The sequence below is a fragment of the Microcebus murinus genome, chromosome 16 (assembly GCF_040939455.1).
Source record: "Microcebus murinus isolate Inina chromosome 16, M.murinus_Inina_mat1.0, whole genome shotgun sequence".
In the NCBI taxonomy this organism is placed as follows: Eukaryota; Metazoa; Chordata; class Mammalia; order Primates; family Cheirogaleidae; genus Microcebus; species Microcebus murinus.
This window is the reverse complement of record NC_134119.1, coordinates 60,950,334-60,973,282: the sequence shown is the minus strand read 5'-3', so window position 1 is coordinate 60,973,282 and position 22,949 is coordinate 60,950,334. Positions and strand designations below refer to the sequence as shown.

General features: G+C 57.6%; 4 protein-coding genes across 7 annotated transcripts; 2 read left to right on the top strand and 2 right to left on the bottom strand.

Moving 5' to 3' along the window:
- Positions 1-1,375: 1,375 nt before the first annotated feature.
- MRPS12 (mitochondrial ribosomal protein S12) lies at positions 1,376-4,627 on the bottom strand. 4 transcript variants are annotated; one of them, XM_012774679.2, is made up of 3 exons: positions 4,543-4,627; positions 4,184-4,256; positions 1,376-2,057 (listed from the first exon to the last, which is right to left on the bottom strand). In XM_012774679.2, the coding sequence occupies exons 2-3, from the start codon at positions 4,230-4,232 to the stop codon at positions 1,687-1,689; spliced, it is 420 nt and encodes a 139-aa protein (XP_012630133.1). In that variant the 5' UTR covers positions 4,233-4,256; positions 4,543-4,627; the 3' UTR covers positions 1,376-1,686. The 4 variants fall into 4 exon arrangements, with proteins under 4 accessions (XP_012630133.1, XP_012630134.1, XP_075849183.1 ...); XM_012774680.2 differs by having other exon boundaries at positions 4,552-4,598; XM_075993068.1 differs by having other exon boundaries at positions 4,386-4,555.
- Positions 4,628-4,797: 170 nt separating this feature from the next.
- SARS2 (seryl-tRNA synthetase 2, mitochondrial) lies at positions 4,798-13,155 on the top strand. The gene is made up of 16 exons (XM_012774659.3): positions 4,798-5,095; positions 6,257-6,352; positions 8,220-8,249; positions 8,836-8,976; positions 9,054-9,108; positions 9,590-9,653; positions 9,873-9,978; positions 10,492-10,539; positions 10,695-10,803; positions 11,073-11,118; positions 11,203-11,290; positions 11,366-11,475; positions 12,142-12,235; positions 12,325-12,417; positions 12,523-12,588; positions 12,668-13,155. The coding sequence occupies exons 1-16, from the start codon at positions 4,829-4,831 to the stop codon at positions 12,809-12,811; spliced, it is 1,557 nt and encodes a 518-aa protein (XP_012630113.1). The 5' UTR covers positions 4,798-4,828; the 3' UTR covers positions 12,812-13,155.
- A 1,509-nt stretch (positions 13,156-14,664) lies between these two features.
- Positions 14,665-17,202, top strand: CCER2 (coiled-coil glutamate rich protein 2). The gene is made up of 5 exons (XM_012774678.3): positions 14,665-14,767; positions 14,979-15,019; positions 15,174-15,261; positions 15,518-16,014; positions 16,761-17,202. The coding sequence occupies exons 1-5, from the start codon at positions 14,704-14,706 to the stop codon at positions 16,848-16,850; spliced, it is 780 nt and encodes a 259-aa protein (XP_012630132.2). The 5' UTR covers positions 14,665-14,703; the 3' UTR covers positions 16,851-17,202.
- NFKBIB (NFKB inhibitor beta) lies at positions 17,190-22,835 on the bottom strand. Its single transcript, XM_012774674.3, has 6 exons — positions 22,547-22,835; positions 19,950-20,055; positions 19,518-19,869; positions 18,837-18,925; positions 18,471-18,749; positions 17,190-17,343 (listed from the first exon to the last, which is right to left on the bottom strand). The coding sequence occupies exons 1-6, from the start codon at positions 22,699-22,701 to the stop codon at positions 17,242-17,244; spliced, it is 1,083 nt and encodes a 360-aa protein (XP_012630128.1). The 5' UTR covers positions 22,702-22,835; the 3' UTR covers positions 17,190-17,241.
- Positions 22,836-22,949: the final 114 nt, after the last annotated feature.

Sequence of the window (22,949 nt, the reverse complement as noted above, 5' to 3'; positions counted from 1 at the left end):
TCCTCAGCTCCCCAGGTGGGCGGGTCAAGAAATAACTCAGAGACATGTAGTTAGTGGCTTGCTTGCAAATTGTCTCCTCCCACGTGGTCCTCAGTCGGTACTTGGAGTCAAGAAACAAAAGCCAGCCCAGATTTACATTAGAGGCGACAGCTGCCGACAGGGGGCGCAGTGACTCTTGCCGGTTTGTTTGGGGGCAAACTGATGGCTGGCAGGGAGCAGAGGCCAGTTGGGGCAGTCTGTCTCTGGACAGGGACATGAAAGGAAGCCTTTTCTGTCGTTTGGGGGAGTCTGGGATGCCGCTGGGGGGCCGTGTGGCGGCCAACCCCATGCGACAGCACCTGCACTGCCCACCAGCTCCCCTCCTGGTGCTGCTTCTCCCATCAGAATTCTGAGTCCAGGCCCCCCACCCCCTGCCAGGGAACACCTCCTTTCCTCTAGAACCTTCTAGCGTACAGACCTCTGGAGCAAGGAGTGCCACAACGGAAAGCTCCTTGAGTCTCCGCCCCTCCTCCACTCTCACCTGCTGGCGTTTCTCCTGGTTTCCCAGCTGGGCATGGCCAAGAAACTGGCTCAATAAAATTGGTGCTAAATACGAGGAGATGGGTGACTTTTGCGATCGATGCATTTGTCTGCCTCCAGCGCTGGTCCCATTAGACCTTGTGGTCTCACATTGGCAGTCATGAGAATTTCAGGAGGGAGTGCTGAGCGCTGTGCAGGAAACGGCTTCCAGAAGCGAGACAGCTATGGTGCACGGTTCTCAGTGGTCCCTCAGCTCCTCGCAGGCAGGCACTCGTACCAATGCCACTTAGTCAAGGCTCAGAGCCCAAGTGACCAGCCCAAGATCACCCAGCAGTAAGGAGGCGAGGAGGGTCTTGGTCCGGAGCCGAATGATATAAGCTCGGCTCCCACATCTTAAAATCTAACGTGATCGTGTGAGGTCAGTATTGCTATCAATGCCATTTTCCAAGGGAGGAAACTGAGGCCCAGAGGGGGAACCAATACAGCCAGGCCACGGAGCAATTAAGAGGTCGAGCCAGGATTTGAACCTGGGTGTGTGTGAGTCTGATAACAGCACACCCCATTTGATCCTTTCAACACCCCTTCAATATCAACATTACAACTGCCACCATTCCTCAGATGACCAAGCTTAAGGGCAGGACTGATGTGCCCAGACCTCATAGCCTACAGGACAGGGAACTGGGCCTCAGTGTCGCCCAACTGCAAAGCCTAAAATAGAGCCTCTAATTTAATCTTCACCAAACAGAACAAAGGAGATACTGCCAATGGAGCTGTTTTCTGCAGGCGGAACTGAAGACCAAAGGGGGTGTCAGCTGCCACAACCACACTGAGGGCAAACACTGGGGACAATCACATCAACTGTAGGGATCTGTGTTTATTACAACCCCTTCCCAGCAGACGACAGTACAGCCTCTTGTCCCAGCAGAAGAGGCCCCTCATGTCAACACTCTAAACCCAGAAGCCAAGGGTGTGGACAGAAAGGCGCATTTTTCACCCCCAGGCCTCCTATGGGCTAATGGTGGCCGTGACGGAGCAGGCAGAGCCAGGACTTGATCCAGGCGTGGCTGCCTCTAGAGCCAAGAGATCCAGCTTGCAAGGACCCTGCTGGAGCCCGGAGAGAAAGGTTCTTGTCCTGTAGGGGTACCCCAGCCACTGTGCCCCCAGCAGTCACTTCCTCTTCTGCACGTGGCCACAGTCGTACTTGCCACGCACAACAGTGAGCTTGACACCCGGCAGGTCCTGGGTGCGGCCACCCTGCACAAGGACGACGTGGTGCTCCTGCAGGCTGTGGCCCTCCCCGGGGATAAAGCAGACGGCCTCGCGGCCCGTGCTGAGCCGCACGCGGCAGCACTTGCGGTTGGCCGAGTTGGGCTTCTTGGGCTTGCGGATGAACGTGCGCAGAACCACGCCCTTCAGCTGTGGCCGGCCCTCTGTGGGGCCCAGCTTCGGAGGCGGCCGCTTGGGACGCCCCAGGCGATGCATCTGGTTCAGGGTAGCCATGGAGCGGGTGGCCCAGAGCCGGGCAGCCAGGGGTAGGGCTGGAGAGACAAAACCGGGAGGGTGGAAGGGCGTTATCCCAGCAAACAGGTGATAGTACTACCAAGTCACTTCCGGTGTTCTAGGCATTGTTCCAATACATCGAGGGGTATTTGCAGACAATAGTAATAACAGCTAACATTTATTGAGCAGCCACGTGTCAGGTTTTGTTTGAAGCATTTTACATGAATTAATACATTTTATTCTTCAAGGAAGGCGTTAATTTTAATGGTGTTAAAAATAATAATGAAAGTGAACAGGAGCACTCACGCGGCATTGAGTGACATTCTATGCATTGAACATATATCAACTCCTGCCATCCCCATGGCAACCTTGTGCAGTGCTCCTGGGAGGAGTCACTCCCTCTCAAACCCACATCCAATCTGTGAGCAGATCTTGTCAGCTCAACCTTCAGTGTTAATCAGAATCCACCTCCTCTCCCTCTGTCCCTCTGCCACTCTGCCCACCTTAGTCCTGTCCCCATCCTTGTCTCCTGCTAGGCTATCGCACCCTCCTCCTCCCATGTCTCCCTGCTTCTGCAGTCTGTCCCCCTTACATGCAACTGAGTCAGGTCACGTCCCTCCCCTGCTCAGAACCCTTGCAGGGCTCCCCACACTCAGAGTGAGGAATAAAGCTGTCCCATGGCCTACAGGGCCCCACCTGATCTGCCCCTGTTACTTCCCTGACCTCAGCTCCCCCCTCGCCCCCTTGTTCACCTTGTGACCCCAAAAACACCAACAGAAAAGACATCAGTGTGCTGCAGCATACTGAGAGGAAAGGCAGATTGGGGGTGTGGGGGAGGGAGATAGATCTTCAAGGCAGACCAAGAGGATTTGTTCATGGAGTGGATGTTGGGTGTAAGAAGATTATCTGTAACAAACAGCCATTGAGCATGTACTGTGTCTTGGCCCCAGTAATAGAGACAAAGCAGCGATGAGGCAGCCCTGGGTCCTGCCCAAGCTCTTGGGCTTTGAGCTTATAGTGTCATCCATCTATCTCCTTCCTACTTGTCTCTGTCACTAGCATGGATGATCTTTCAGCACCCCAACTTCACGCTCCCCTCCACATCCAGGGCAGGCCCTGCCCTGTTGTCCATTCCCATGTCTCTTTTCACCTAGAGTTACAGCAGAATTCTCAAAACACATGAGACATTCCTAGAAGTCTGTCTCTGCCTTGAACATGACTCTTGGCCTCTCAGTGCCTCAGTTTCCTCTTCTGCATCAGAGGCATCATGCTCTTATCTCCTTCTTGAGCGCCATCTGTGAGGCTACCATGAAATACTGCACGTCAAGCTAGTCCTGACTCCTGTCTTGCCCATTCTTGTGATCCTTGGTGACTGGCAATTAGAAGGTGCTTAATAAAGGTTTGCAGGCCGGGCGCTGTGGCTCACGCCTGTAATCCTAGCTCTTGGGAGGCCGAGGCGGGCGGATTGCTCAAGGTCAGGAGTTCAAAACCAGCCTGAGCAAGAGCGAGACCCCGTCTCTACTATAAATAGAAAGAAATTAATTGGCCAACTGATATATATATAAAAAATTAGCCGGGCATGGTGGCGCATGCCTGTAGTCCCAGCTACCCGGGAGGCTGAGGCAGAAGGATCACTTGAGCCCAGGAGTTTGAGGTTGCTGTGAGCTAGGCTGACGCCACGGCACTCACTCTAGCCTGGGCAACAAAGCGAGACTCTGTCTCAAAAAAAAAAAAAAAAAAAAAGGTTTGCAGAATCAAAGATTGAAATACCTCACACAGGGCATGGCTGTGAGAAGACTCTGATGTCTGAAAGAGTAAGCATAACTAAAGCTGCCCTTCAATGCCTGACACATACACGGCTCCTGAAAAATATCAGCTGAATGAATGACCAGAATGCCTTGCTGGGATGTCTCATCCACGAGAGTTATTTAATAAGCACTTGCTAAGGATATAAATAATTGACCCAAACTCCGCTTGAATCACAAAGGCCCTCAATGCATCTACTTCCCACCTCATGATCTTGCAGCTTGACTTCTGCCAAAAACCCATCGTGTATCCGGATTTAAAAGCCCCGATTCCCTCGCAGCTTCGGCAGAGGCACACAAGTCCCAGAGGGGATAACCCTCATCCAGCCTCGTCCCTGAATCCCAAGTCCCCGACTTACCACCACTAAGGGTCGTGTTGAGGCCACGGAGAAGGCCAGACCAGGACATCCCGCCTCCTGGAGCGTCCCGATGCTAGGGGATAAGAGATTCAGAAAGGGAGAGAAAAAAGTGGCCGTGGTCAGTCGAGGATCTAAATTCTCTCCGTCCCTCTCTCAGATCCTTCTGGGTTAAATCAAGGAAGTTCCTCTCTACAGGTCTTACCACAGCCCCTCATGCTGCTCACAGAAAGTCCCTCTGTAAATTTACCCTCGCTCTGAGCAGGCTCCCGGGGACCCAACTGCCTTCGCCCGCATACGGGAGGAAAGAAGAAACCAGGCAAGGGGCAGGGAGGTTTGGAGGACCCAAGCACCCCACCGACCTCACTGACCGTAGCGGTCAGATCGCAGACACGCCAAATCCCGCCTCTATCCACTTCCGGGGATTAACCGAGCAGGAATTGGCTGGCTCCGCCTTTACGTCACGGAGGGGGCGGGACACAGACGACGATTGGGCAACGACAGAGTCTATCTCGGTCAACTTTTCTCATTGAACTGCTTTTGAGCCCAGGAAGGGCATACCCCTTCCAGGGGACGACTGCTTTGCGATTGGTCTAAACGCGAAGTGGGCGGGGCGAGAGGTGCGCGCTTTCTTGTCCGCGGTCCAACATGGCTGCGTCCATGGCGCGGCGCTTGTGGCCTTTGCTGGCTCGTCGGGGACTCCGGCCCCGGGGAGGCTGCGTCTGCAACCAGAGCCCCAGGAGAAGTTTCGCTACAGAGAGACGAAGCCAGAACCTCCTGTACGAGCACGCGCGCGAGGGCTACAGCGCACTGCCTCACCTGGACATGGAGCTGCTATGCGCATGCCCAGAAGAGGCCGCGCGCGCCCTGGAGCTCCGCAAGGGGGAGCTGCGGCCCGCCGACCTGCCCGCGATCGTGAGTGCGCGTGCGCGGGCCGGGACCGGGCGCGGGCTGCTTGATTTACTGGGAAAACTGAATTTGCAAAATGTGCTCCAGCAGAGGGCGAACTTATTGCAGGAATTTTAGTTCCTATGTTAAGCCAACGTCTTGTGCAAGGCTCCCATTTATCTGCCAGTTGTCTCCTGAGTGCTAAGGTCCTACTATATGCCAGGACTCTCTCCCGTGTCCTAGACATCCGCTATGCGCCCGTTTCATAGTGCTCGCTGGGCACTTACTGTGCTCTAGGAACTTGCTAGACTGTAAGCCATTGCCCTCTGTGCTCCAACCACAGTTTGTTAGAGTGCTAGTTTAGAGACTCTAAATTAATTTATAACCCACTGCCTTAATCTATTCAGGCTGCTAAAACAGAATATCGTAGACTGGGTGGCTTATAAGCAACAGAAATTTATTTCTCACAGTTCTGGAGGCTGGAAGTCCCAGATCAAGGTGCTGGTGAATCTGGCTTCTGGTGGGGACCGGCTTTCTAGTTCCTAGTCTATCTTCTCACTATATCCTCACATGGTGGAAGGGGGAGGGAGCTCTCTAGGGTCTCTTTTATAAGGACACTAATCCCATTCATGGGGGCTCCACCCTGATGACCTAATCATGTCCCAAAGGCTCTGCCTCCTAATGCCATCACCTTGTGGGAGGTGAGGATTTCAACGTATGAATTGGAGGGGGACACAAACACTCAGTCCACAGCACTCACCAATGGCTTGTAGCCCAATCCTTGGATTCACTTCTATAGGTTTCAGCTCTCCTCAGGGTCCAATGTCCAGTCCAAGAAGAGTGAGAAAGAAAGTCCAGGATGGGGGCTTATCTTTTTGGAGGTGACCCAAGAGACACAGTCACACCTAACCACCTCCAGTCCTGTCCATTGGTCGGTCTTGGTCACATGAGCGCAGGTAGCTGCAAGGGAGGCTGGGAAATGTGTCTGAACTCTGGGCAGCAGTGTGCCCAGCTAAACTTCAGGGAGTTCTAGTGCTGAAGGGAAGGAGGAAGAGAATGGCCACGGGGGGCCAGCAAGGGGTCTCTACCTCACCCGGCCCGAGGTCCAGGTGACCTGTGGGTGAGGCTCCAGTAAGAAGGTAGGAGTGGTGCCAGCTTCACATCTTTCCTTCCTGTGTCCTCCCCCAGATCTCGACATGGCAGGAGCTGAGGGAGCTGCGGGAACAGATCCGGAGCCTGGAGGAAGAGAAGGGGGCTGTGAGCGAGGCAGTGCGGGCCCTGGTGGTGAGCACGGGGGTCCTATGTGTGGGGAGTGGTAGCGAGGAGGCGTCGTGTGCAGGTAACAGAAAACCCGATTTAAGGAGCTTGAGGCCGGGCGCGGTGGCTCACGCCTGTAATCCTAGCACTCTGGGAGGCCGAGGCCGGAGGATTGCTCGAGGTCAGGAGTTCGAAACCAGCCTGAGCAAGAACAAGACCCCGTCTCTACTAAACATAGGAAGAAATTAATTGACCAACTAAAAATATATATACAAAAAAAAATTAGCCGGGCGTGGTGGCGCATGCCTGCAGTCCCAGCTACTCGGGAGGCTGAGGCAGGAGGATCGCTTGAGCCCAGGAGATTGAGGTTGCTGTGAGCTAGGCTGATGCCACGGCACTCACTCTAGCCTGGGCAACAAAGTGAGACTCTGTCTCAAAAAAAAAAAAAAAAGGAGCTTGAACAATATGGACGTGTACTGGCTCACAGAACAAGCCGGCCACGGCCCCAGCATTCCCGGGGGTGATTAAGTACCAGCTCTCCCCAGCTTCCCCAAGCTGGGCTCTTTCCTGCTGTCTACACCAGCGACTTCACTGCACTGCTCTGACCTCAGTTTCCCCTGTCACAGTTTCAAGACGGCTGCATCTCCTTGCTCGACTCTGTCAGAGGCAGAAAACAGGGACTTCTCTGGCTTGAGTGTCTTTTTCAAGAGCAGGGAGAAGCAAGGAGACCCTTCCTTAAGTGTCCAGCAGTCTCCTCGTGTCTCCTGGGCCCAGACGCCCCACCCCACGCTGGTCATCAGCAAGAGGAGTGGAGTCACTGCAGCTGGCTTTGGGCCACTCAAAGGCCACCCTCACGCCCCAGGGCCCAGTTTCCCTGAATGACAGGCTGCCTGGGAAGGGAGAACAGAGCCAGGTTCTGCGGAGCAGGAGGAAGGAGGGAGCTTGTGGGTTCAACAACCAACAGCATCTGCCCTGGAGGGTTTAAAAACAATCATAAAAACAATAACTGACATTTATGTAGCAGTTGCTGTGTGTCATGTTCCTGATCCTTGCAACAATATTGTGACACAGCATCAATACAAACACTGTCTTACATGCAGCTGGGGAAACTGAGGCCCCAAGAGGTTAAAACATGCTCAAGTCTCACAGCCAGGAAGTGGGTAAGGCAGGAAACACACCCAGGCTTTTGGGTTGCTCTTTCTCCGCTCTGCTCGAAGGCCTCCCTGCTAATAATTGCGTCTCCCAGTCACATACTGTGTGCCACACCCAGGCCATCGTCATCACAGGCCGCCCCGAGAAACAGTGCAATCGCTCAGTTAACGTTCAGTGAGCGCTCACTCATCTCGGGGAGGCGACGCAACAGCCCTGCCAGGGAGGTCCTGGTATCATCCCACTTCCCAGGTGGGCACACTGAGGCTCAGAGAGGGACAGAGATTTGCCCAAGGACACACAGCCAGTAGATGGCCAGCACTTAGATCTGCCCAATTCTCCCTGCTGCCCAGGATCGTAGAAGGTTCAGAACGTCAAAAACCCTTGTTTGCAGGCCTCCAAACACACGCTCACAGACTGCTTCCCCCAGCCTCAGTTTTCTCATCTGCAAACAGGGTTCACATTCATGCCAAGCTCAGAGTGGGTTTGAAGAAATGAGGTCATATGCGGGCCCTCCACACAGACCCTGGCACAGAGGTGGCACTTAATAAACAGAGCTGCAGGTGTGGTTACTGTTATGTCATCTCACCTCCTAGCTCTGCCGACAGAGAAACTGAGGCACAGAGTGGTGGAGGGGCATAGCCAGGCACTGGTGGAGCAGGACATGCAGATCCCTGGCTCTTTTGTCCTCTTTCCCATGCTCAACTTTATCATCCTAATCACCCCGCTGTCTCTTTTCTCCCAGGCAAACCAGGACAACAGCCAAGTGCAGCAGGTACTACAGGGGGGTGGTGTCCTGTTGGGGGTTGGGGGTGGGCAGGGATGATATCCTGTCAGCCCTGATTCCCCTAGTGTAGGTGACAGAAAACACAACTCAAATAGGTTTAAGGGAAAAAAAAAAAAACAGGCTGTATCATATTAATTCATGAAACTAAAAAGCTGGCTTCAGGTACAGCGGGATCCAGGTCCTGGCTCCATGTCTGGGGCTGCTCCCCTCCCATTCCCAGACCCGCTCCCTCCCCTCATGGAAGGAAACAGCAGAACCGAGCACACTTTGATAGCTCCAGCCCGACTTGGGGCCAAGTCTCACAAGCGCAGCCTGGGTCATGTGCCTGACTCTGAGCCCACTACTGTGGCCAAGGCAGTAGAATGTTCCCGTTGGCCAGGCCTGAGTCTTGTCCCCATGAACCTGCCATGCGGGGGTCAGGGAGGTTCCCGAAAGGAAATGCAGGATGCCGGGCCAAAAGAGGAGGCAGCAGTTGTCCATCCCAGAGGCTCGGGCAGCAAGGATCAAGGTCAGACTGGTCGAAGGACCCCTGAGCCTCTCCCTCCCCCGGCTGACCCGCTCATCCCACCGCCAGGACCCCCAGTATCAGGGTCTGCGGGCACGTGGCCGAGAGATCCGGAAGCAGCTTGTCCTCCTGTACCCCAGGGAGACCCAGCTCGAGGAACAGTTCTACCAGCAGGCGCTGAGGCTGCCCAACCAGACCCACCCGGACGTGGTGAGAGCCGCTCGGGGTGGGGGGAGACCGGGGCCGCCTAGGGCTGCCTTCCCCTGACGCCTGCCCTCTCCCCACAGCCCGTCGGGGACGAGAGCCAGGCCCGAGTGCTCCACGTGGTCGGAGACAAGCCAGGTGGGCCACAGCCCAGGGCCTGGGACCCCGTGTCGGGCTGGGCTGCACGTGTGTGTGTGTGTGTGTGTGTGTGTGTGTGTGTGTGTGTGTGTGTGTGTGTCTTTGACTCCCTTGCTTTGGTCCCTGTCCCTCTTGGGCTTTTCCTCCCTGACTGTGCGTGTCCCCCTCTTGCTCTGATTCCTGGTCTCCCCCGCTAGTAGCGTTTCCTTCTCTTCCCATCTCTCTTCCTCTCCTCGCCTAACTCTGTCCTCCTGTCTCTGTCCTGTTCCATCTCTGCCTCTACCCTACCCTCTCTCCCTCCCTCTCCCTGTCTCTCTCCTGTTTCCCCCCTTCCCTGTCCTTCTTTCCCTTTCTTTCTTCCTGCTTCCCCTCTCCCCGCCTCTGTCTTCTGTCTCTCCTTCCTGCTCTGTGTGTGTGTGTCTCTCTCTGTCCCGTGTCTCTCTCTTCCCCTCTTACCCTGTTGCTTTTCACCCACACCCAGTCTTCTCCTTCCAACCCCGGGGCCACCTGGAAATTGGCGAGAAGCTCGACATCATCCGGCAGAAGTGAGCCCCCCGCCCCGCCACCCCGCCCGACAGCTGGCAGCCGCTCCTGCCCCTTCGGCCCCACACGGGATGTGGCGATGCCAGGGCCGCACCTGCCATGAATGTTTGATGCCCCGGCCCGCCTGGCAGCTGGGCCTCTGCCCCGGGGTTCTCGCGTCCCCTTTTCCCCCACCAGCCCTGGTCCATGTGTTCCTGTCTGTCTGTCTGTCTGTCTCCCAGGCGCCTGTCCCACGTGTCTGGCCACCGCTCCTATTACCTGCGTGGGGCTGGGGCCCTCCTGCAGCACGGCCTGGTCAACTTCACACTCAACAAGCTCGTCCAGCGGGTATGGGCCAGGGCGGGAGGGCTACCTGGAGGCGGTGGCATTGAAGCTGGGCTCAGAGGGCTCAAACTGGGGGTTGGAGTGTGACTTCTGTTCTAGTCACTGTTCCCGAGCTTTACGTGTAGTATTGACAGATTTAATTCTTATGACAACTTCATGAGATGGAGCTAGTACTATCCCCACTGGGGATGGGGGAATTGAGGCCGGGAGAGGGGGGGAATTAGCCCAGGCCTCACAGCTAGTCTGTGAGCTGCGGAGCTGGCCCTAGAGCCTGCGCTCGCACCACTGTACCCACTGCCCGCCTGTATAAAGGGAGCATTTGGGTAACGGGCATCCATTGAAACTGGAAGGTTCGGCAGGAGTTGATAGCACGGGGCATCGGCCATTTCCTGAGGTCACTAGGGAGCCATGGGAGGCTTTAAGCAGGGAGGGGACGGTCAGATCTGCACTGTGAACTACAGCCCCGGCTTCGCTGTGTGGGGTGAACGTGCTCCTCGCTCTTCCCTGCCCGCACAGGGCTTCACCCCCATGACGGTGCCAGACCTCCTCCGAGGAGCTGTGTTCGTGAGTGAGGCCCCCCTCCCCGAGTCCGCCTGGGGGCAGACCCTGTCCTGGGGGCCCGGGGCAGGGAGACACTGCTTCCCCTGCCCCAGGCTGGGTCCAGGGGCCATAACGGGGAGGCCAGGCACTGACCCCTGTGGCCTGGCCGCCTCCCCCAGGAAGGCTGCGGGATGACACCAAACGCCAACCCATCCCAGATTTACAACATTGACCCCTCCCGCTTCGAAGACCTCAACCTGGCTGGGACGGCAGAGGTGGGCCTTGCAGGTGAGCTCCTACCGGCGTGGGGCGGAGAACAGGAGGGACTGTGGGGGCCGACTGGGAGCGTCCTGTGGGGGGGAGTGGCTACCTGCCCAGGACAGCTCAGCAGCGCCAGGGCCAGCATGTACAGTTGTGCAGGTTGTTCACTGTACAACAGAACAGTGGCAGTCTGGCCACGTGCCCCGACCAGGGGCTGCACTCACTAGAGGGGACGCCTCTCTGTTCTCACGATGGCAGCCCCGGCTGACCCTGTTGCCTGCCCCTTGTGTTCCTAGGCTACTTCAGGGACCACTCCGTGGCCTTCAGAGACCTGCCAATCAGGTGACACCCAGTTTCCTTAGGCCTCGTCCCCACTTGTGATGTCCACTCTCCCCTCCCTGACTGGTGTCGCCTGCCCTCCGCCAGGATGGTCTGTGCCAGCACCTGCTACCGGGCGGAGACGGACACAGGGAAGGAGCCGTGGGGGCTGTACCGCGTACACCACTTCACCAAGGTCGGTGCGGCTGGGCAGGGGCGGGTCACCCCGGCGGCTCGGAGCCTCCTGACGCCTGTGCCCTGCCCCGCCCAGGTGGAGATGTTTGGGGTGACGGGCCCGGGTCTGGAGCAGAGCTCTCGGTTGCTGGAGGAGTTCGTATCCCTTCAGATGGAGATCTTGGCGGAGCTGGGCCTGCACTTCCGGTGTGGAGGGGGGCAGCGCGGGGGGCCGGGGGAACGAGGGCCCGGCCAGGTGCTCCCCACCCGGATCGACCTCACCACCTGCTCCTTCTCCACCCGCTTTCTCCTGCGCGCGGACCAGAGGAAGGAACACAGGCTATCTCCTGTCTGTCGTCCTCTGTGGGACTAATAGACACGTCAGCAGCCTGGGGGGACCCAGGCCCCGTCCCTCCCGCTGCCCCCGCGCCTAGGCCGCCGCCCCGTCTGCAGGGTGGGAAAGGGAAGGCACGGGCCTTGCAAGCCCGGCTTCCTTCTCACCTCGACGGTCCCGCGTAGCTTTTAAGGGAGGCTGGGAAACGTGGACTTCTTTTCTGGGTGACCCATTGCAAAAAATACGGGGGGTGCTGCTGTTATAGGTGAGAATGGCCATTGCGAACGGCCCACAGACTCTGCCACGTGCCTCTTACCCCCCCCCCCCGTCAGCCCCTCGGCCTCCTCCCCCAGTACCGCCTTCTCCGTCACTGTCCCCGCCACCTCTTCCCTTTGCCACTGTCATCGCCTCCCTTTTTACTGCCATTTTCCTCTTTATTTGGTGACCCTCTCTTCCACCATCTCTGTTTCTTCCTCCTCCTCTTCCACCTCGTTCCTCTCGCCCGCTGACCTTGGCCGCGCCCTCGTCCTTGGCCGCAGGGTGCTGGACATGCCCACCCAGGAGCTGGGCCTGCCCGCCTACCGCAAGTTCGACATCGAGGCCTGGATGCCAGGCCGAGGCCGCTTTGGAGAGGTGAGCCCTGCCCCGGGGGGACGCGGGGTGGGACACGGGCCTGCCCCCCACCGCTGATCCTCGTGACCCCCCCCCCCGCCCCCACCCAGGTCACCAGCGCTTCCAACTGCACAGACTTCCAGAGCCGCCGCCTCTACATCATGTTCCGGACGGAGGCCGGGGAGCTGCAGTTCGCCCACACGGTGAGGCCCACGCAACCGCTGCCCCCTGCCCCGCCTCCCCTCCCCTAGACCCAGCCCCGGTGCCCACCCGGCTCAGCAACCGGTTCCAGCTCGCCTCCCTCGCAGGTGAACGCCACGGCCTGCGCCGTCCCTCGCCTCCTCATCGCCCTCCTGGAGAGCAATCAGCAAAAGGTGAGGGGTCGAAGGGCCCCGCCCAGAGGTACAGGGGACGGGGGCAGTGGCAGTGTCCTGAGGCCTGCTCTGTCCCCAGGACGGCTCGGTCCTCGTGCCCCCCGCCCTCCAGCCCTACCTCGGCACCGATCGGATCACGGCCCCCACGCACGCGCCTCTCCAGTACATCGGCCCCAACCAGCCCCAGAAGCCCAGGCTCCCTGGCCAGCCCGCCGCCAGCTGAGAACCCGGCCACAGCGGCCAGCGGGTGCCACCACGTCCTGGAGCTCAGGAGACCCTGGATACCTGGGACCCATTTTCCTGAGCCCCCCCCCCCGGCATCTGGTTTCCTCACGTCACCTCCACACCTGGACCCCTGGACTCCAGGGTCCACCTCTCCTGCTTCCCTGCTGCCTCAGGATCAGTCGCTGACTGGTGCTGTCACTGGGGGTCCCAGTGATGCAGGACACACCTGGGGACTTGAAGGTTCCGGGGATGGGAGAAGGAGAGGAAGAGGCCTGCAGCCCTCCTTCCTTCTTCCCTCCCTCAGCGCTAAGCAGAAAGTCTCCAATAAATGGTGACAACAAAGGCCTTTGTGGATCCAGGAGCAAGGGAGATGGCCCTGCCCAGCTTCACAGGAGGTGCCGGGCAGCCGCTCCGGGCACTAAGTCACCAACGGGTCTGTGGCTGGAAGTGTCCAGCAACACCCAGCACACGTGGAGTATGGCTTTGGGGCCACCAGGGGAGCTGAGAGCATGCTGAGTCCTCTCCCTTTCCTCTGGGGCAAGCCAGGGCAGAGTCACCCTCCAGTGGCTCCCTCTAACTGACCCTCGGCCCCAGCTGGTCGCACAGCTGTCCCCTCGGCAGCTCCAGCCGGGGCCCAGTGGGCGTCTCAAACTCAGGGCAGCCGACCCGCTCTTCCCCCCGGTTTCAGGGTCCTTTCTCATTTGCTCAGGCCACAGCCTGGCAGGTTGTCTGTCCTTGACTTTTTTCTCAGGGCCACATCCAGGTCATTAGAAAACCTGGCAGCACCACCTTCGGGACGTTTCTAGAATCTGCCCATCGCCTTCTCCTGGGCCCTGCCCTGTCCCGTCCAGTGTTGTCTCCACTTGGGTAGTTGCAGAAGCCTCCTCTCTGGCTCCCTGTCCCCCACACACAGCCAGGGGGACCCGTGAGTGCCCAGGTTGGATCATGTCCCTCCCCTGCTCCATCTCAGAGTAGAGGACAAAGTAGTCATTGTGGCCCACAAGGCCCCATGTGATCTGCCACCACCTTTCTGTTCAGCCTGTCCCCTCTCTTGCTGGGACTGCCCAACCTGCCTTGTCATTGACTCTCCAAATTCCTTCCAGATTGCGCTTTTGCACTTGAGAGTCCCCTTCTTTGGGCTCTTCCCCAAATCTGGTCTTCTGACCTCCGTTCTGTCACTCAGGCCTTAGCCCAAATGCCACCTCCCCAGAGAGGCCTTCTCTGAGAAGCCTGGCTGGAGCAAAACGCCCAGCACTCGGGATCTACGGCCACGCTCGCATGGCTGCCAGAGGACAGGGTCTGGGAGAGGGACCTGCTCGACAGAAATTGCTGGAATGAGGTGCTCTGGCCTGTGCAGTTCCCCAGGCAGTGCCCCGAGCACCATGCACACATTATTTCATCCTTACTGTGGGGCTGTGGGAAAGATTGTCACCAACCCTATTGTCCCACGGAGGACAGCTCTTAGGGAAGCTAAGCAACATTCGGAGCATCCCAGGGTGGCAAGTGGTGGAGCTGGGACTCAGGACAACCACAACTTCCAGGGAAGTGGCTTTATGAGAACCGCTCTCCCGATGGGGAAACTGAGGCCCAGGAGGGGAAGGAGTTGCTGAGGTCGACCCGCCGCCAAGTGGCTGCAGCTGGTGTGAGCCCCGCACACCCCGTGTCTGCCGAGGGAAGCGCCCTGCGCGCCGCGCTCCCGGCGGGACGCCTCGAGGGGAGCCCGTGCTGCACGTGGGCTCATGAATAATTGAGGGTCCTGGGCAGGCGGCCGCCCCGCAGCTGTCGCCCGCCGTAGCGGGGAGGGGGCGGCGGTGACGTCACTTCCTGCCCTGGGGGCCACCGCGCGAGTTAAAAAGCGAGGCCGCCCGGTCCAGGTCCGCACGCCCCGCCATGCCGCGCCCCGGGCCCTCCGCGCTGCTGCTGCCCCTGCTGCTGGCGCTGCTGCTGGGGGCGGGTGAGTCTGACGCCCGAGGGGCTCGGGCGACAAGGACGGGACGGTGCACTCGCGGGGTCGGGCTAGATACCTCAGGGGTCGGCCTTCCAGGTGGGGACGGTGCAAGCGGCAGGTGCGCTGGAGAGGGGGCGGGGCGCCGGTGGAGCTGGGATCAGCACCGGGGACTGCGCCCAGGGTCGCGAGCACAGCCCCCTCCTCCTTCCTCCCACAGCCACCGCGGCTCCCTTGGCGCCCAGACCCTCCAAGGAGGAGGTGAGGAGTGTGGCCCCCTAGCCCTGCCACCCCTAGCCAGGGGCCCTGTCCTCCCTGTCCCACCATCCTCATCTCCCCTCTGACCCTCCAGCCACCGTCTCCCCACCTCCCCTGCCCTCAGCCTCACCTCTGACCCTTCACCCCTGCCCCCCAGCTGACCCGCTGTCTGGCAGAGGTGGTCACAGAGGTGCTGGCGCTGGGCCAGGCCCAGAGAGGACCCTGCACGGCTCTGCTCCACAAAGGTGAGGAGGACCGGGCCCAGGTCCTGCCCCGAGCCCAGGGCCACCTGCAGGAAGGGCCCTCTTGCCTGGGCTAGTGGCACTGCCCAGCGTTCCCGCCTGACCCAGCCGGGCCACCAGCTCCACCCTGGGGGCTCCCTGCAGAGGGACGGGGTGTTCTGGGCAGCCCCGTGGGAGCTCGGGCAGGGCCCGGAACGCCTCGCGGTCTCAGCTTCCCAGTGCGATCGACGCTCAGACGACATCCGCCTCTCTCCGCCAGCGATGTGCGACACGGAGCCCCACGGCTGCATGTCCCCCGGGGAGAGAGGCCTGCTGGTTGGGGACTTCAAGAAGCAGGAGGCTGGGAAGACCAGGTCCAGCCAGGAGGTGAGGGACGAGGAAGAGGAGGAGACGGCAGAGAGGACACACAAGTCTGAGGTCCGGGAACAGGCCGTCGGTGAAAAGCTCCACAGCCGGCTCCGCCAGGAGGAGGAGGAGGAGGAGGAGAAGAGGGGACCCACGGAGACCTTCGAGGACCTGTGGCAGCAGCATCTAGAGAGTGGAGGGAGCCCCCAGAAGCGGGTGGCAGAGAAGGCCAGCAACGAGGAGACGGCCCAGTTCGAGGCAGAGGAGAAGGGCGTGCAGGTGCTGGGCGGGGGCCGCAGCCCGTGGCGCGGAGACAGGCCCGAGGACTCGCCGCACCGCCACCACCACCGCCACCGCCAGCCAGAGACTGAGCCCAGGCAGGAGGAGAGGGACGAGGCTTCGGAGAGGGAGGTGAGTGGGGGAGGCGCTCCCAGGCAGTAAGAGCCTGGGGTCACCCAGACGGTCCATGGAGTTGCCACCAAACCGCTACCAGTGTTGGGTCATACACAGCCAGACCCACCACGCATGGATCATAGTGACTGAGACTGACCCCAGGAGCCGGGCACAGTGGCTCCTGCCTGTAGTCCCAGCGACTCAGGAGGCTGAGGTGGGAGGACCGCTGGAGGCCAGGGTTCAAGTCCAGCCTAGGCAACATAGCAAGACTGTCTCCAAAAAAAAAAAAAAAAGTGACACCAGGACTAGATAGCAACATCCACACAAGGCCTTTTCTTGACCAAGGAGGTTTGCACGCTGAGACCGCAGTAACTAGAGCCACTATTACTGCAAACAAGTTGGCCACCAAGAAAAGTGGCACCATGCCTGCGTCGCTAGGCTATAGACAGACACTGTTGCTGGGTCATGAAAAGTAAGATGTCACCATGATCAGTGGCAGTAACCAAAAGAGCCATCATGTCACAAGTGGGTCATGATATGCAAATTGGGCCCCTTTGTTGGTCCCGAGCTGCTGCTGTTGGCTGTGGTCACATTGGCCAACGTGCCTCTTCTGGGGTAACACGGTCACCACTGCAGCCCGTGATGACTGGGACGACTGCTGCTGGCTGCCACTGTGAGAACTGACATGGCCTTCATTCAAGGGTGACCGCGAGGTGGCCTGCCTTGGAAGGTGGGTGCTGACCAGCCGTTTCTGACCCCGGCAGGAACATGACGTGGAGCAGCTGGAGCACGTGAGGGACGCGCTGAAGGAGGCCACGGAGAAGCTGGGGGAGCAGCTCAGGAGGGAGGGCTGACCCCCGCCCCCTCCTTCCCGACACGCCCTGCGGCTTAGGACTGTTGGCCCCAAAGCCCCCGCCTCACCTGGCACCCTACTCCGCCCGCACCCTGGCACAGGTGGGGAGCAGGGTGTGCCTTACTTAGACCCCGGCCTGAGGGGACGAATCTGAGCTGGGTAGCGGGGCTGGGCTCAGACCTGACTCAGGAAACACCCCATGTCCGTCTAGCCCCCTCCCACCCTTCTGAGTGAATAAAGCACAAAGAAAAACCACCTCGGCTGAGTGTGCAGCATGATTTTGGAGGGACAGGCCTCCGGAAGAAACCGGAGGACTGGGGACACAAGCGTCAGTCTGATCTCTGGTTGTCAGAACTGGGATTTTATTAAGGGGAAACTATATTAAAAACGAATCAGACAGGGCCAGGGTCGTCCGGAAGAGGCTTCGAGGCGGAGGTAGGAGGCAACCGGGTTTGGCTCCGGCCACTGTGGACCACGATGTCGTCGTATTCATCCTGGGGGCAGAGGGGGCCAGGCAGAGGGGCTCAGGTGGCTGTTCGGGGGCCGTCACCTTGCCCCCCTGCCTAAGTCCTTACACAACACCCTAAGAATTGGGCCTTGCCTTGAAACCTGAGTTCCCCGGCTCCTGGTTCAACTTCCCGGCTCCCAGCTCTCAGACGCCATTGTCAAGGTCATTTCTCCCGTGGCCAAGTCCTCCCACCGCTATGGCTGGAGCTCAAGCCCAGACGCCACTCCAGTGCCGCAGCAACTTGACGTGTCTCTCCCGCACCCTTCCCTCTGCCTCTAGCCAAACTCCTCAGCCCCACCACTCAACGCCACGCTTCACCCAAGGTTCTTGGATGCCAGAGTTCTGCAACTGCACCCCTCCGCACTGCTGGCGACGTCTTCCCCCACCGCCGCCCAGGGTCGTCCTCCCGCAGCCTGAGTTCTCCAGCTCTTGCTCCCTAAAATCGCTCCCAGCGCTCACACTCATCACCGCCTGTGATCACTGGTCACTGCGACCAAGGTCTTTTCTCTGCCCCTGCCTGAGTCCCACTTCTGCCACTGCCTTAATTTATTGGCCGCCACTGCCCAAGTTCCCGCCACCCCTGTCCAGGTCTCTCCTGACTGTTGCCCCATGTCATTCCTGCTGCCGACGGAGTCCTCTAACTGTGGCAGCCCGAGGTCAGTCTCTTTTTTTTTTGAGACAGAGTCTCACTTTGTTGCCCAGGCTAGAGCGAGTGCTGTGGCGTCAGCCTAGCTCACAGCAACCTCAAACTCCTGGGCTCAAGCGATCCTCCTGCCTCAGCCTCCCGAGTAGCTGGGACTACAGGCATGCGCCACCATGTCCGGCTAATTTTTTCTATATGTATTAGTTGGCCAATTTATTTCTTTCTATTTGTAGTAGAGACAAGGTCTCGCTCTTACTCAGGCTGGTTTTGAACTCCTGACGTCAAGCAATCTGCCCGCCTCGGCCTCCCAGCGTGCTAGGATTATAGGCGTGAGCCACCCCAAGCCTGGCCCCGAGACGGGTCTCAATGCGGTGCCTAATTATCTCCTCCCGCTACCCCCCTGCCCGTTTACCCCCCCCGCCCCCCGCCAGCTGCTCTGCCCCATTTGTCCGTTTGTCCTCCTGACTCACGCCCTCATCCCTGCTGTCGCTGTCACTGTCGCTGTCACTGTCACTACTGCTGCTGCTGGGGCCAGGCTTGTCGTCTTCATCCTCGGGCTCAGGGGCTCCATGTGCGCGGAGGAGGCGGGCGAGGGTGGGGTTGGGCCGGAGCGTGGCACTGCCCAGCGGGGTGCGGCCGCCGTACATGCGGGCAGCGGGGTCCGCCCCTGCCCTCAGGAGAAGCTCCAGCACATCGGCCGCCTGGGCCTCCACTGCCAAGTGCAGGGGGCTCCGGCCGCACGTGGGCTCCTGTGGGTGCCACAGAGAGGTCAGAAGGTCTGAGGAGGGGACAACCCGCTCCTCTCCCCACCGCCTTCCCCCTGGGGCGGGGCTCACTGGTTTGTTGAGGTCAGCTCCGGCTTCTCGGAGCAGCCGGACCATCTCCGCGTCTCTGTGGATGACGGCCACGTGGAGCGGGGTGTGCCCTGGGAATAGAGTGGCGTGGGACGATGGGGTGAGGGGCCCGGGCCCCCGGAGCCACGATCCTGGGGGAGGTAGCCTGAGAGTGATCAGGTTTGGGGCCTGGCTCCTTAATTCCTGGGTACATCAAAGAGGCACCTGGGTCCCAAATGCCTACGCCTCAGGTGCCTAGGCGGGGGACGTCTCGGGCTCACAGGTGAAGTGCCTGGGGTCTCTGGGGGGGGAGGCTTGGATCTTGGGGCCAGGTGACCTGAATCTCTGGTCTTATGTCACAGATTCACAGAGGGGCTGGGCTTTGCATTCCTTAGTCCAGGGTGCGGTAGGGACCTGGGTGGGGAGCCTGGGCCCAGCAACTGGGTCCTGGCAGCTCTGGGCCCCAAGTGGTCTGGGACCTTCAGGTGGGGGTTCTGGGTCCCATATAGTCAATTCTCAATAATCTGGGGCCTGAGTGGAAGTCCCTGGTCCCGATGCCTGGGTCCCTGAAGCCTAGGTATGTTTTCTCAAGGGCCTGGGTCTTGAGTCTGGGAAGCTGAGCCCAGAGCCAGCTTTTCTTGCTTTGCCTGGGGGCTGAGCCCTTCCCACTAACGGGGACCTCACCATCATAGTTTTCAGCCTCCAGCTGCAGCTTCCAGTCCTCCTCACTCTCCTCTTCTTCCTTCTCCAAGTCAGATTCAGGGTACAAGACAACAGGGGTGTGGTCGGTGTCGCGGGTGTGGTCGGCGTGGGGGGTATGGTCAGGGTCCTGAGCAAGGTAAGTGTCAGGGTCTTCCCTGGGGCGCCGTGGGCGGGGCTGGAGCAGTGCACGTGCGCACCCATGTGCCCCAACACGACAGGCCAGGTGCAGCGCTGTGTGACCCCCACGCTCTGCCACGCACAACCTAGAGCCTGCTGCGTACAACTTCTCCACCACAGATGCCTCCCCCAGGATGGCTGCCAGGTGCAGGGCTGTCTGCAGGAACAGAGGGTGAGGTTAGGCAAAGCACTGGGAACCCTGGAACCCAAGCCCCACACTGTCCCCTAGTGGCTTACCTGGCCTAGGTCATTCTGCAGGTCCAGGTACTCCGTTCCCGCTGAGAAGCTCAGGAGGAAATCCAGGAAAGGTTCATGCTGATGAATCACAGCCAAGTGCAGTGCCCTGGGGACAGAGGCAGGTGTTAGAGGGCAGAGGTCAAGTCCTTGTGCATTCCTTCATTCAATAAACATGAAGCACCTACTGTGTGCTAGGTATTATCACCACACTTCTGAAACCAGCTGTCGGCTATCTGGGAGAATCAGAGGTCAGAGTTACTTCAGGAAATTTGTGTAATCAATGTTTATTAAGTGAGATTTCTGGCCAGTGTAGTGGCTCACGCCTGTAATCCCAGCACCACTCTTGGGGGCCGAGGCGGGAGGATTGCTTGAGCTCAGGAGTTCGAGACCAGTCTGAGCCTGAGCAAGAGCAAGATCCCATCTCTACTAAAAATAGAAAAATTAGTCTTTACTAAAAAAAGAAATAGAAAAATTAGCCGGGTGTCATGGAGCATGCCTGTAGTCCCAGCTACTCAGGAGGCTGAGGCAGGAGGATCACTTGAGCCCAGGAGTCCAAGACCAGCCTGAGCAAGAGCAAGACCCCATCTCTACTAAAAATAGAAAGAAATTAGCTGGACAACTAAAAATATATAGGAAAAATTAGCCGGGCATGGTGGCACATGCCTGTAGTCCCAGCTACTCGGGAGGCTGAGGCAGGAGGATCATTTGAGCCCAAGAGTTTGAGGTTACTGTGAGCTAGGCTGATGCCATAGCACTCTAGCCCCGGCAACAGAGTGAGACTCTGTCTAAAAAAAAAGAAAAATCCAATTAATCAATAATAAAAGTAAGTAGCAATCATAAACATTTGTGCCCCTAATAACAGAGCTTAAAAGTATACAAAGCAAAATCTAATAGAACAACTACAAGGAGAAACAGACAAATCCACAATTATAGTTGAAGATTTCAGTACCTCTCTCTCCATAATTGATAGAACACGTAGACACAAAATCATCAGCAAGATCTTAGCACTCTAGGAGGCTGAGGCGAGCGGATTGCTCGAGGTCAGGAGTTCGAAACCAGCCTGAGCAAGAGCGAGACCCAGTCTCTACTATAAATAGAAAGAAATTAATTGGCCAACTAATATATATAGAAAAAATTAGCCGGGCATGGTGGCACATGCCTGTAATCCCAGCTACTTGGGAGGCTGAGACAGGAGGATTGCTTGAGCCCAGGAGTTTGAGGTTGCTGTGAGTTAGGCTGACGCCACGGCACTCACTCTAGCCTGGGCAACAGAGTGAGATCTGTCTCAAAAAAAAAAAAAAAAGAATACTGAATTAGATGAAAATGAAACACAATGTATCAGAATTTGTGATATTGCTAAGCAGTACTCAGGAGGAAATTTACCGCACTCAACACCTATATTAGAAAAAAAAGAAGTGCTCAAATCAACAACCTCAGCTTCCACCTTAATAAATTACAAAAAGAAGAACAAATTAAACCCAAAGGAAGCAGAAGAAAGGAAATAATAAAAGTCAGAGCAGAGGCCAATGAAATAGAAGGAAAAAAACCTAATACAACCAAAATTAATTCGTGAAACTAAAGCTGGGTCTTTGAGGTCAATGTTTGTTGAGTGCCTCCTATGGGTCAGGCACTGTATGAGTCACTGGGACGCAGCAGTAAACACAACAGACAAAAACCCCAGTACAGTCCCTCACTTGGGGCCTTTACAACTGCGGTTCCTTCTGCCTGGAATGCCCTGACACTCAGTTTTTCTACTTGCCTCATTTTCCTGCTTTTCCTGCTTTATTTTTCTACAAAGCACTTACTACCTTCTGACTGTCTTTCCTTTTCTTTTTCTTTTTGTCTTTGTTTCTTTCTTTCTGTGTGTCTTTGTTTCTTCCTGTCTTTTCTTTCTTTTATTTTTTTTCCTAGTGTCTTTTTCTGAGAAGACTGTCTTTCTCTCTTCTTCCTTCCTGTCTTTCTATCTATATAGCCCCACTAAAATCTATGCTCCACAAGGGCATAAGTTTTCGTCTGTTTTCTTCACTGCCTATCACCAGCTCCTAAAACAAGGCCAGGAACTTGACAATGTGAGAGAAATATTTGTTTAACAGATGAAACCCAGTATTCATGGTGCTTACGCTCTCTCTTTGAATTTAAGATTCAAAGATCATCGCTCAGGGGACAGGATCTTATAGACAAAGACAAAGTATTAATTTTGGATACCAAAGTCTAAGGTTCATAACTCAGGAGCTAAGGATCAAAGATCATATTTGGAGGTTACAGGTCAGAAGGAACCCCAGCAAAGGTTCTAATAACAGTGTCAGGACTAGGGTCAAGAAGGTCAAATCAGATTTTGGGACCAGTGGGTAGAATGTGGATTCCAGCAACTGATAATCATAGTTCAAGAAAGGTCAGAAATCACTGGGTTAGAATCAAAGCTAGATAAGAGATTGGCATTGTTAAAAACTAGGATTTGGGGGTTAGAGGTAAGGGAAGTCCAGCATCGGAAGTCAAACTTCGAAGTAAAAGGTTAGGAAACCTCAGGGATCAAAGACTAAAGGGAAATCCAGACTCTGGACTCTAGGGCTCCGTTTGGTAGTCTAAGGTTCACTCACGTGTCCCCATCCTCAGTGACGTAACCAAAGACAAGGGGCGCCCAAGACAGTCCTGGTCCTCCGGGAGCCGCTGCGTCCGGACCCAGAGAGCCCAGGCCGCTGTCGCACCATTCATCCGCGTCCGCAGTTTTCCCCAGGCACGCGACCCCAGCCATGGCCCCAGCCACCTCTGGACCCCCAGCGGCCGCCCGCCTGTGGGTGGGCTCTGCCGGGAGCTCGGGTGCTTCCGCCTTGTGGGAAATTCCCCAACACGCCCCCTAATTTGTCCAGTCAAAGTGGATTAAATCGCTCACGCCCCGCCCCCGTGCCGCATGGTGACCAATCAGAGTACTTAGATGGACTACTGCTCTCTAGCCGTTCCCACATTTTCCGGGCGCCCTTTACCAACATGGCTGCCGACGCC